A 14,058-nucleotide genomic window follows, 5' to 3' on the forward strand; every position below is an offset into this window, starting at 1 on the left:
AACTTCATTTTGTCCTGACTGACAACCATCTGTAAACAATTCACCTAAAACTAAACCCTCACAAGCATTGTTGCAGTATAGTCTGAGACAAAAAGAAGACCTAACCCAAAGATAATAAACTTTTACTCTGGAGTCATGAGTTTTTCACTTTTCTAGGACGTTACAATCTCAGCATGCCAGAGCTGAGGTGTGAGACATGTGAAGCTTCTTGGACTGCTGGAGTAGATGACCTAAATCTAAGTGATTACTGGCCCGCTACCCTTCACTTTTCTACTTTGTACGCAACAGATGTCTTCTTCACATTTGAAGAAATGAAGATGGCATCACCCGGACTCTCCTGCAAAGCATTTTTAAAAATGCTTGATCAACGAACTCTCCACTTTGGCCGTGTGAGCATTTTAGTTTATGCATCCTTTACAGTATGGTTCTTCTGTGTTATTCAGGATTTAAAAGTCACTTGTAGCGTAGTTGTTTTCTCTTTATGTCTTTCATTTTAAACCAGACGGGAAAGATCTCTGCAAATGGCTTTCAGAAAAGTTTCTTTGAGTGGGAAGCCGTGAGATATGAATTAGACAAGATTTTAAAGGAGGATCCCTTCACATGTCATGCATGTGCCCCAGACATGCTTGCAATTTCAGTGGATGGAAACCGCAAGCATTACCGTTTCAAGAATGCAGCCAGGTACAGCAAAATATGTGTAATACCAACGTTTGTTTCAGACAATGTGACTATAAGGTGCACCAATTAACTTTGGACTTACTTTGTATGACACCATAAAGTATACTGTATTGCTATTTTGTTCAGATCTGAGGAACTGGGCATCTTTGAAGACGCCTTCATAGCAAAGGATGAAGATATGGGAAGATTTGTGGACTACATACACAGCACATCCAGACATGTAAGATTGAACGCTCTAATTACATAGACATAATTATGTTAACCTTTAACACTCTGTTGAAGAGATTGTGAAAAGACATTGTCACCAGCTATTTAATGCATTTTAGGTCTCCGGACGAGGTGTTTGTGGAGGGGAGTGGTCAGCAGCCAGAGAGACCTCCCAAAGATCCAGCAGCAAGGTGGATGAGGAGGGACTGGAGCTTGCAGTGTGTAGGCATGGAGTGCTGCTCCGTACTCTAAATATGTACAGGGGTGAAATTTTTGCTTATCCCTTGTACCTGCAACAAAAGCTGGCCAATAGACATATCACTTTTTTTTTGTATGGATGTTACCTGCAAGTATTGGCCATATCTTGAAAGAGTAACAAAAAGCTGTCCAGAGCTCCAGCACCTTCTTAGCATGAAGCCATTTCTTTCAGTCTTTCATGCTAAAGCCCACGATTTCAAATGTGAGGTATGAAATTCTGACTTTAATGACTTTATCTGAACAATTGCACATCAACATTTTGTGTAATTTGTATTTTATCTTTGTGTGTGTGTGTGTGTGTGTGTGTGTGTGTGTGTGTGTGTGTGTGTGTGTGTGTGTGTGTGTGTGTGTGTTTTCCAGGTGAAATGGAGTGGAGCATATCAAGATGGGGCTGGTTTGACTCTAGGGGAGGAGGTAGAGCAATGTAATGCCTTTTTGTCAAGGATTGCAGTTACCACAAAACATATGTCCAAAGCAGGTGAGAAGGCAAATCCTGCACTAGTTAGATTTTAAGTGTGTAATTATGATGAAAGTGGTAACACTACGTTTTCTGTGTTTGCAGGACGGAGTGACATGCTAACTCTTATGACCATGCGCTGGAATCAACAAAAGCTAGACCAGTTGGCCACCTCTCTGACCCATCGATATCAGAAGGTAATGATATTGTTACTTTATTTTTAGATGATTACTCCTCTGTGTTCTTATTATTTGGAGTAAACATGTGTTTAGTGTTTTTTGTTTGTTTGTTTGTTTTTTAATCTCAAATTGACAATGTAGGCCACAAAAGCTCTTCTAACCCAGCTTCAGAACCTGGAGTCCTTAAAAGTCCAATTAGCAGTGACTGACAGTCAACTGGATGAATGGGTCAGTGATGTAAAGGATTGGGCAGAAGGTGAGCAAAAACTGATTCAAAAATGTGATGCAATTGTACAATGACTTTATGTAAGTGTAGCTGTGTTATTTCTCCTAAGCAGCAACAACAAGCACAAGTGATATTGATCCCTTGGTGAGCAGAATCGAAGTGCTTGTAGCGAGCATAAAGAGACGATCCCAGCGTCTGTACAAAGACACCGATGGAAATAAAGCCCGTGCCAAGATTTGTCGCAAGATCAGAGAAGAGAAAGGAATCTTGACTTCTGCTGTGGAAAAATACAACAGAATGTTTCCAGACAAAGAAACTCTGTGCTTGGAAGAAATTCTGTCTGGTGACACAAGCTGGCCGTGGCAGCGGGCACACAGCGGTAGTTGTACATATATGTTGTCTACTTTCAGCATATCTGACATATAATGAAACCCTAAGCTTCAGGTGTTGACCTAAAATCATTTACGACTTCAGACGTTCTTTGTGAATTGATTTATAACTTTGTTATAAATGCATTTCAGACTCTGTCAGCCTTACAACAAAGAGAGGGGCATTCGATATCATCATGGCAATAAGAAGACTTGAGGAGGAAAAGAAGATTCTTGTTACAGAGATGGACCATCACTGGAAATCTCTTTCAAAATATGATGATATCCTGAAAGAGCTGTCCGGCCTGTTTTCCAGTGAGATATTTAAAAGTATGTATTTAAGTAATGCATACAAAACACTGACTGTTTCTTAAGGCATTAAAGCAGACTAAATTATATGTTCTATTTTTAAGGTTCGCATTGTGGCCTAAGTGAGGAGGGTTTGAGAGGTCTACAGAGCATCATCCTCAGAAAACGACAGAATGTGAAACAAAACAAGCTGCACGCAAGACAGTGTTACATGCAAGTTTTGTCAGGAGCAAAGAACATTAACCTTGATCATACTTCCGACGATGACTTTTACAGTGACTCTGAATTTTCTAATTAAAGCCGGTAATAAATATCTGTAATATATCAGTTTGTCCTCAAACTTATATCAACTTCCTACCTTGCAGGTTTAATGCTGGGGGCCCCAATTTTTTCAAGTTGGCCATAGACCAGTCATTGACAGTGCATTCCCAAGACTTCATCACATCAATGCATATAGTTTTTTACAAAGACAGCTGGCACATTTTTATTTAATGTCATTCGTAGAGCTAAAAACAACCCTGTTACACTGTTTTTAAACATGCATTTTGGTAATACATAATAGTACACTGTTATGTATCAGAGGGAGATTTTGTACTTTTTACATTTTTGTCATGTTAAGTTACTGTAATATATTTTTGGCTCACAGAATTTACAAGACATATTGAAATGTGATTGATAGAACTTTGTAAGCAAATTTCAAGTATGCTTGTCACAGGTGAGAGTTTTCATTCTTGAGTATTTTGATGTACATGTTAAGTATATTTTCATGGTATGTATCATTCGTATCAACAGTATCAATAATGTTTGAGTGCATTACTAGTACTTGTGCTTATTTTTAAAATAATCATACTACAGTACAGTAGGCAGTTCAGCTGATTCTGTCACAACAACCCTGATCCACAAATTAACTTTTGGATATATAACTTTTTTTGTTTAGTTCCAGTTGTACAGCGATGTGCTCAACCATATTTTTTTTTAAATTTAGAGTATTAATTGATCCAGTGGTTACTAAGCCTACAGTGTCTTAGGGTGGACCAACATCATTGTCATTTTACCCCCACCAAATTTCATTAAATTGTCTGTATCACTGTAGTTTATTTGTTTTTATATTACCAATGACCACAATCAAATAAAGTTGAAAAATAACTGTCAGTTTGATGTTTTCATGCAGTTTCAATGGATCATTTTGTCACCACAGTTAAAATTTAGCGACATTTATATTTCCATGACAAAGACATAAAACACATTTCTGTTTAATATAGTTATGACTGTAGACTTGATATGTAAAAACTGAAAATGACTGCCAATCATGTAAGTAACTTGTGAAAAAGAACGTAGAAATCTATTTCACAAACAAAAACAATTTCTTATTATGCAACCCTTTCAATACTATAGCCCACACCAGATCAAATTTAGGTATTTGTGACACATACAGCACATAAATTTATTCCACAAAAGGAATAGATGGATGGCCACTATGGAGAAAGGCAGTCCTGAAACTTCATCAGGAGGACAAATCGTTGTGTGCATCAACTTCACAGTGTCTTTTGGTCTTTTATCAAAAGATATTTGCCATTTTTTAGTTTCTTTTAAAGTTCTTGGTTAGGTTTAGGGATTAAAGACCAAATCCAGATTATAATATAAAAATATTGTGACACATCATCAGTAGTGGGCCTTGGATTCATTGGGTGTTTTGGCCCTTACCAGTAGACACCCTCATAAATGGAGGCCCTGCCAGGGTTGATCAGGCCCCGCGGTGTGTCACTGGTTGATGTGAAATTGTTATTTCTCTTCTACTTTTTCCTATTTAGTTTTCTACAATTTATTTTCTTCTATCACTTCACTGCAAAACGATAAGTACTATTTAGGTCTTTAGTGCTTAAAGAGCCTCACTTCTTAAAGAGATAGAAAAGGTGAAAGAGAAAAGAGATAACATAGAAGAGAGGAGAGGAGAGCCGGAACTGGGGCATGTGATCTGGCATCCCATACCTCCGCGCCCAGATCGGGCTGTACCCTCTACATCTCCACTGCCTCCCACAAACAGGAAAAAGAGCTGAGGGTAGAAGCAAAACCTTTTTTCATTCCTGCCTTATGTTTCACTACCATGAGGTTAACTGCACAGCCCCAGGAGCCCTGAAACAGCTGTATCAGTCAACAAGGCTTCAGGTCTATCACAGTACAAATTATAGTGTTATGTTTTCTACCCTTTTGATGCCCCCTGCTTAGGTAGCTCCACCACAGTTTGATCAATTCTGGGCATGTGTGTTGCGGATAGCTGACTGCCCAAGTGATCTCAGCCCTCTTTAACCACAGCCAGTGATTGGCCCACTCAGCAGTGTTAGCTAATTTTCTTATAACCTGCAGCAGCACCTGTCCTCTGGCTCCAATCTCTTTAAGCAGTTTTGCTATTGTACTGGCCCCTAACCCTAAATAGTAGTTCAGGTCGTATCTCTCAACAGAAACAGCTTAATGCTCTTTCTCCTATGACGGCCAATATTTGTTAGTAATCTTCTAAAGCCAAAAATGACATAGTCCCAATATACAGGGTTAAGTGCTGTTAGAGCTCAGAGGGTTGACTTAACCCTCTAATAATCAATGTAGTTAAAATACTCAAAAGAATGTTGTCAGTGGTAATGGGACAAAGCCACATTCAATGTTGATTTTAATTTGAAAATATGTGTACATAATCTAACATGCTTATTATTTGTGGGGACATCACACTTGAAATGATTACTGGTAGTGCAATTTGACATTTTCTGTGTTCTATGTATACATTATATGTGCAAAGCAGAAAAAATAATATTTGCATAGAGAATGAAGTTATATAACAGTGTAGGTGGATCAAGGCCAAGTCAATGTTGAGCATCTAAGAAAATTATGAAAGTTGATACTACTAGTAATGGAAACTTTCAGTCTCAACATCAAACAGTACTACAAGTTCTCACATCTCAATAGACCTTTGATTTTTTATTTTACTTTTCATTGACAGTACTCAGTACAATTTCACCAGCCTTCATACTTTAAACTAAACAGAACACCTGTTTACAATAACAACTTCATATGAGAAACAAAGGGAAACAGACTGATGTGTTTTATGGATTGAGTTGCTAGCTGCGGGTCATATTCACCGTAACAATTATAACAGCCTACACTCACTTTTTAAAGAATGTAGCAAATATAAATGCTGTACAAAAACATTCAAGTTAAGAACACAGAACTACTATTGTAGTTAACAACATAAGATAAAGTCTTTTTTTACGTAACACAATGCATTTTAACAAGTATAAATATTTGTCTAACATTTCTAAACAATCAAACTGCTGAAAATGAACATATCCAGTCTGTGAACAGAGAAGATCAATGTGACATCTGGATGTATGGACCTTTGGTTCCACATATTTCTGAAAGTGTTCCTTGTAGACAGTACACAACTTCAGTTTTCAGACATTATATCTTACTTGTTTGTAACATGGAAAAACAAACATCACAACATCATAAGAAGACTTCCTCAGTGGCTGAAGGAGGTGGCACATCTGGCATGGCAAAGTGGTGTTGAAATTCACTGGCTGGCTCCCACGTGTCATCCCAGATTTTCCCACTGGAAAATATAATTATTGAAAGAAACAACACCAAAAACATTAATATCATGTTGGGGATTACTTCGTGCTTTTTATGTTTAACACCAGAGGTGGAACATGATAAAGACATTTCCTTAAGTACTGTACTAAAATGCAAATTGTCATTTTTATGGATATTTTCAACTTCTGCTACACTATTTGTAATTTAGATGGATTACAAACAAAACACTACTGTACAGTTACACTCGACACATATGAAAGACTTAGTTATTGTTTTTCAGTTGAACATTTCATAATATCCTTTCTGTGAAGTGAAAATAAAAATTGTTCAAATGTGATAATTAGTTTCTTTTGGATTATTATAAAGGCTGTTGTTTACTCTTTAATTTGTAGAGATTCATTGCTGTCACACAATTGTAATGCTAGAAATACAGTATGCAAAACAACTGAAAGCTTTCACAGTGTGATATTAGTACTTCTTTGGAAAGTTCAGAATCTGAATACTCCCTCCACTGCTTAGGCGATTTATCCTTTGGCACACATAAATCTGTGTAAGACATGGACAAATTCTCTCCACTTTGTCAAAATCCTGATAGCTTTTATATATTTCTTACAATTAATGTGAGTGCTCTTATGGCCCCAGCACAGTCCAGCTGGAATTATTCCCAGTACTTTTGCATCTAAGTAAGACACTACGTGTGTTTTCTGAACAGTTTCAAATATATTTCTTATTAAATTTGTTATTTTATGATTCGACAAAGATGGCAAAAAACTTTGCAATAATCCTTAATTGATTAAATAATTGAGATAGGATAAGAAAAAAAGCGAGAAGTAAGACGTGACAAAACACCTGGTTTTCCATTTTCATTTGTGCTCCAAAAAGGTAATCGATGGAAACAGAACATTCTCAGAGAATGAAATATCAAGAGCTTCTTACCAAACAGAGCAAGGCAACCAACGCACTTTTACTTCTGTGTTCCCCTAGACAGAAGGAATCAGAGAGGCAATCGTTAAATAACATGGTTAATGGATAGGTGTCTTCATAAAGCTTGTGTGTAATCCAGTGTGCACACCTGAGACACACACAGACCCATGTAAACACACTTTGATAGATGTGTAGGTATGTGTATGTAAGGCATTTCTGTTTATAAAAAAAAATAATAATAGGATTTTGAAAAGCATGTATCCAATTGTGGCATTCACAAAAAATTATTTTGATCACAGGTTTAGTTAACTGCGTCTATCTGTTTTTGACTCTGGCTATGTTCTTTTCCTCGGAAAGTTTGACGTACTTGTAACATCATACACTGACATAATCAATATCATCCCATTATGAATTGTTTGAATTGTGTCCATTTAAACACTTCAAACTACACATGATTATCTACTATTTATAGTGAGACAGGGCTGGTCAGCATATATCAGGATCTATAAATTGTGCTTTCTATGATCCTGATTCAACAAGAACAACTGAGGATATAGGCTTACACAGAAAAAAATATGATCCTTCCTCATATACAGTCATTTCTATGTTAGCCATGTAGGTTTTTGTAGCAAGATGTAGCAGTATTCAATGTCTGTGATTAATTTTGCAGAATTGTTTAAGAACAAACACATGAAATACAATACAATCTTTTAATGTAATTCCATTAATCATTTCCCTTCACTAATCTCAAAAGTACATTTGAATTTACCCATGTAGCACAGTTCATGGCTGTAGTGCATGGATGAAAACAACTTGAGATAGGCTTACTGTAAAAAGTCTACTGAAAAGCAAATGAAAACATTTTAAGTATTACCTCATTTATCCTGCTCTCAGTGACTTCTTCAAACTGGAACACCTTCTGCCTACTACATCTTCGACAGCCTAAGAAATGAAAAATTACATTTAAAAAAAACATAAGACTCTGTATACACAAGAAATCAAATATGAGTTTTCACTCAAGAAGTGAAAATCTGTAATATCCTCCTGATTGCCATACTCCATTTGTCCTCTGGGGTCCAAAAGTGAACCCACCTCAGTTGAGTTTTTTTTTAAAGTACATACCATAAATTGTGAATCAATTCTATGTAAAAACTTAGTTTCACTTAGGACCAACAAATTAACAAAAAAAATTCACCCTTCATTTTGCAATTGAGTGCCACCAGACCTTGTTTATATAAATGCATACACTATTTGTTGAGAGAAACTAAAATGTTCTCTCAAAGTGCGTTTTAGTTTTCTCAATCCAATCAAGTTGAATTACAAAGTCCTCTTGTTGTGATATTTTGATACTACAGTTAGCATTTACAGGATATTGTTTTATAGTGATATTATACAGGAAAACTGTTACTCAATAAGGCCCATTTACTAGTTGTTTTTCTCTTTCTCTGTAACCTAAGAATTAATGTGTAAGAATCACAGGTTGGTACCTCAAGGTTGAAAACACCACAGAGACCACTTCCTTACTCCCATCCTCCCTTCCTTATCTCTTAGAAAAGAGCTTGTTAAAGGCCAGGTGGTTCGTTTCAGAATTCACTAATGAAAGAACTCTGTATTCTATGTCTAGGAGTGCATTTTGCTGGGATGATCATAAATTGTAGCTGAACTGATAAACTATACAAAGGATACTTCTTTGCTCACAAGGCAGGAAGACGTTCCCTTATTTGGTCTGTACCGGTTTGAACTGAGAATCTGTTGACACACGAACCTTTTCCCTCTATATATACTGTTGCACAGAGAATAAACCTTTGAGTCAGTTTGGAATGACACCTAGAACAGTCTCCGCGTCTTCTTGTTTTTCCAAACTGCTCCTGGTACTCCAGCTGGTACCGTGATTAACCATTGATCATGCATGAGAATATTTTAATGTTGTTTATGTTAAAGGATGAACTCTGCTTATCGCTGCCCATGTCTCGAAGGAAACCCGATCCACGGACGGAGATTTCTTTCACCTCTTAACTAAAGTAAGGGATTGACCATATTTAATTATAGTCTTTTTATAGTGTACACCAAAATGCAGCTAAATAACTAGTGAATAATACTTTGCAATGGTTTGTTAGTTCTCTAGGACAACATATGTATCATTTTTGGGTAAGAAACTTAAAAATCTCAAGACATAACATGCAAAGCAATACTTACTCTTTCTCTTCTTATTTTCATGTTGGCCACCCTCACTTAAGGACTGGGAGATCGCGTGGCTAGCAGGTGGATGAAGAGACTGCAGAGATGGCTGGTCTGCGGGTTTAAAAGGTGGTGGAGAGGTGGGAGAGGTTGTTTGTGAGGTGCTTCTGTCTCTCTTCTTTTTTTGGAAAGACTGGGAGCATGGAACAGAAGAAGGAGATAAAGGAACAAGATTGAGAACAAAAACAGTCTCTGTCTGCTCGTCTGACAGGCTCTTTGGGTGCTCCTCGAGGAGCCTAGAAGATTGATGTTCCTGGGTGGTCATCTCAGGTTGCTCCTTGGTGGCATTCTTGGACTGCACAAGCTGCTGTTCTGTGGGGGTATTGGGGTGCACTGGTGTGGAGGTTCCTATAAAACATATTTACTTTCATAAAAATATTTTTCAAAAAAGGCCTTATATTTAGCAGGAACTACACTTTGGCTACGTTCACACTGCAGGCGAAAGCGCAGCAAATCAGATTTTTTTGACCCTATGCGACCCATATCCGATCATGGTCTGACAGTGTGAACGGCACAAATCCGATATTTTCAAATCCAATTTGGGTCACGTTCGTATGTGTTACTGAATCCGATACATAGCTGATATTTTAGAAAGCGACTGCTGTTTGAACGGTCCTGTCACATTAAATCGATCTTCCACGTCACTGACACAAGACAGACGCCAATTATCAGCGCCAGAGAAGCACCACAGAAGACATCATGAACGCTTCCTGGCCATCCAGCTAAACTGTTGGGAAGACAATGTTGGAGAAACGTGAACATTTTATTTGCAGATTCTGACAGAAATCTGAAACTACCTTTTGAAGCACCGCTCCTCTCTAAAACAGCAATAAGGATCATTATTAGGCCATATGTAAATAACAAAATAACTTAAAGCAAAATTGGGAAACATAAAGTCTCAAACAAGTCTTTATAATAAGGGCCATCAGTCAAACAATACTGTTTGGTCTGGGTCTAAACAGAGCGCAATGTGTGTGACGTCTTCTTTTGCGCATGCAGGCACTTTGGGCGTTCACACTAGAGCGCGTTTGCTGTCACATTTTATTTGTAGTGTGAACAAGCAGACAAAAAAAATCTGAATTGAGCATTAAGACCTGCAGTGTGAACGAAGCCTTTGATAACATATCCTTCAATGGTTATTTAATGACCTTAAAATATACTTACACAATTTGCTTAAAGATTAATGAAGTATTCTGATTGTGAAAGCAAGTTGAGACGACTTGTTGTGAAAAGTTGCTATATAAATTAGCATTAATTAACTGGACTGAAAGTATACAACAGACTTCACTCTTACCCTTAGACAGTATAAATTCATAAGCCCTCTGCATCTTCTCCAGGAAATTTATTGTAGTAGAAGTGGGGTCCAAATGGGTAATAACATCTGCTACCCACTTATGTGAATCCTTGTCTTTTTTGCCAATAAATAAAATGGGCTTGTAGCCTATAGACTCAAGTTTCTGCACCTGAAATTAATAAAAAAAAATAGTTGGCACAAATTAGTCAAACACAGCCTGTTGTTAAATGGTAAACGAAATGACTCTTATATAGCGTTTTCCTACTCTCGTGGAGCACTAAAAGTGCTTTATACAACATGCAATATTAACCCATATTCACACCAGCTTCTTAGAAGTTTCCATTTAAGCATTCACACACAGCGATCGTGGCTCAAGAGTTGGCAGTTCGTTTTGTAATCGGAAGGTTGCCGGTTCGAGCCCCGGCTTGGACAGTCTCGGTCGTTGTGTCCTTGGGCAAGACACTTCACCCGTTGCCTACTGGTGGCGCCAGTGTCCGGCAGCCTCGCCTCTGTCAGTGCGCCCCAGGGTGGCTGTGGCTACAATGTAGCTGCCATCACCAGTGTGTGAATGAGTGGATGACTGAATGTAGTGTAAAGTGCTTTGGGTTCCTTAGGGACTAAGTAAAGCGCTATACAAATACAGACCATTTACACATTCATACTGATATGAATACATACAGCCACCACTGATGTATTACAGTTAAAGTAATTGTTTGTCTTTAGCAAAATGTAGATAAAATATTGTTGCATGTTCTCAAAAGCACATATGATGAGCTGTGTTAATGTGCCAGCAACATCTTATAACAACTTAATGATAATATATGAAACAAAATTTTTTTTACTTACTGCAATACGGGCAGAATCAATTATCCGGCAAACATTTCTGTTTTTCAAGACAACTTGTGCCCACTGGCTATCCAATGATTCTACTTTTTCTTTTAGCTTCTTTTTGCTGGACAGACTTCCGAAGCAGACATAGCAGGTTCTTCTGCTTGCCTGATTGGGAGTCTGGCAAAATGTACAGGGCCTGAATTTGGGGCGTGTCATGTTGAAACAAAGAATAATTACAGACGGAAAAGGCAGCAGACAGACAAAAGGCAAATTATAGGTTAACCAGCACACTGACAACAAGAAAAAAGCTGAAGAGTTAAAGAGACAGAAATGCGGATAGAAACAGAGAGACAGACCAATAAGGACAGCAGTAAGAACAGATACAAACAGACTGACGTGGCTCTTAAAATTGCCTTTAGGAGTTTTTCAAAAAGCAGATGTAGGAAGGAATCAATCAATAATAGGCTGATTGATGAAGAACCTGTTTAGAAAAAAAAAAGTATTCAGAATTCAGAAGCACCTTATAAATAAATATATACATTAAACCCTATTGTAACGATTTAGATAAACCCTGTTTAGTGTCCATTTGTATTTCATTTGCAGCATAGATGATCGGTCTGCTATTTAATGATTATGTAATGCTGTTATTAAGTTTAAAATCGAGAGAGAGAGAGAGAGAGCCAGAATGAGAGAGAGAGCCATAAAGAGAGAGCTAGATTGATAGATAACGTCTATCTTCAATTTGAGCATCAACCCAATCTGGCAACACTGACCCTTATTAGAACCCTCAAACTTTACAAAGTGGCAACAACAGCAAACGTCAGCACACACTTCTCTATCACTGTACCCTGGATGATGATATATGATAAGCTTAACTTGATAGGCTAACAGAAATGAATTTAGCTAACTTACAGCACATGTGGTGTGGTAACATATATGCTATTAAATGTTAAGTCATTCGCTGTTCCACGAAATTGCTAATCTTAACCCATGGAACTGCTTTGTGAGCTCACTGTTTCGGGTTTTTCTTTTTGGTTTTAAATAAGAAAAATAATTTTAAAAAATCTACAGATTCAGATTCGCACTTACCTGTGGTACGATCGAGTACGTTGACGTCACTGCCGCTCATCTAATATGATAAAAAAAAAAAATAAACTTTCTCAAAAATAAACAAGTGAGTCGCTGTGAATTCCTTAACAGCACCGAAAATGTTTTTGCATAATGTTTTTTTGCCGAAAATGTTTTTGCCTAATAAAAAAGCTGTTCTTTTTTATTAGGCATTTAATTTAATTTAATACGTAAGAGCGTGATTAGCCAAAGCAGACGGTAAAATGACTGCATGTATTCAGAGGAGTTGGAGAAGATATCTTACAGCTGTAGCAGAATGATCGACAGATTTCCAAATATCAAAAGGATTGTAGAACAGTTTATAAAACCGGTGCAATAAATTCACCCAATCGCTAGCTGTGCCATTACCCAGCATACATCGCTCACTCCGTCAATGCAAGAACCTATACACAAATAACAGCCTGTAATTAGTTTTATCTGCAGTAATTTTCTCTCAGATAGTTGCCTGCATTATATAATTTATTGTGTTCAGTATAGGTCGTTACAATGTGATTTGGAAAATGTCTAAATATACCGACAAAAACCACTTCCGCGGCAATCTCTTCAATCGGAGGACCCTTCACGTCAATTCCCGATGCGAGAGGGGTACCCTGCGCGTCCATATGTGCAGCAGAGGGGGCCTGACCATGCGTCACACGTTTGAAGAGTTGGGAGTGAGAACGTGTTGGAGCTGCATGCAAAAAGATGTTTTGTTAAAAGGGTTGGCGTAATAAGCAAATGCTTCAGCCAATACCTTTTGATTAGCCTTGTCTCATGCTTTCTTGCTTTGTGGTAGATCTTTGTTCTGTATTCATTGAGATATTTGAATGCTAATCAATAAAATAAAATAAAATAAAAAATAGTAACCATCCACAACTATTTTCAGTTGCGGATGATAAAGGATTCAGAAAGTTTATTCATGCAGGTCCATATAACAGAGAATATGCATCTTCTTTTTGTTTTCATATTATAATTTATATTTAATTGTGTTGTGGTTTGCCATGTTTTATGTTGTTTCACTTTAAATTTGTAAAAGGAAAAAGCTGAAAATTTAAATAGTTATATAGTATTATATGATTTATTTATTTCATTTTATGTGGAGTGAATAAATAAAAGTATATTTATGGTGGCCCCTACAGACAAAGCACATACAAACTTCAAATCGTGTACGAACCCTGAAGCACGTACAAACTCCAAAACACGTACAAACTCAGAAGCACATAAAAACTCAAAACACGTACAAAACACAACAGAAATGCTCCAGGATGCTAGGGGCTACACAAGCCAGCAAGTACCAACAACCGGATTTGGTGTGTTTATTTATTTATTTTTTCATTATTTGACTATATATGAATGCTTGTGTATAAATACACAAACAATACACATATGCTTTCCTGCTTTCA

At 37.2% G+C, this 14,058-nt stretch overlaps 1 protein-coding gene and 1 pseudogene across 1 annotated transcript; one reads left to right on the top strand and one right to left on the bottom strand.

Moving 5' to 3' along the window:
* The first annotated feature begins 1,133 nt into the window (after nt 1-1,133).
* On the top strand, nt 1,134-2,989 carry LOC146644249 (uncharacterized; annotated as a pseudogene).
* Nucleotides 2,990-5,534: 2,545 nt separating this feature from the next.
* On the bottom strand, nt 5,535-12,691 carry LOC146644250 (uncharacterized). The gene is made up of 6 exons (XM_085396291.1): nt 11,564-12,691; nt 10,718-10,886; nt 9,382-9,771; nt 8,060-8,127; nt 7,198-7,241; nt 5,535-6,280 (listed from the first exon to the last, which is right to left on the bottom strand). The coding sequence occupies exons 1-6, from the start codon at nt 11,762-11,764 to the stop codon at nt 6,175-6,177; spliced, it is 978 nt and encodes a 325-aa protein (XP_085252417.1). The 5' UTR covers nt 11,765-12,691; the 3' UTR covers nt 5,535-6,174.
* Nucleotides 12,692-14,058: the final 1,367 nt, after the last annotated feature.

Source organism: Rhamphochromis longiceps, linkage group LG22 (genome assembly GCF_057381845.1).
Source record: "Rhamphochromis longiceps isolate RC_006_pf linkage group LG22, R_longiceps_female_GT1.1, whole genome shotgun sequence".
Taxonomy (NCBI): Eukaryota; Metazoa; Chordata; class Actinopteri; order Cichliformes; family Cichlidae; genus Rhamphochromis; species Rhamphochromis longiceps.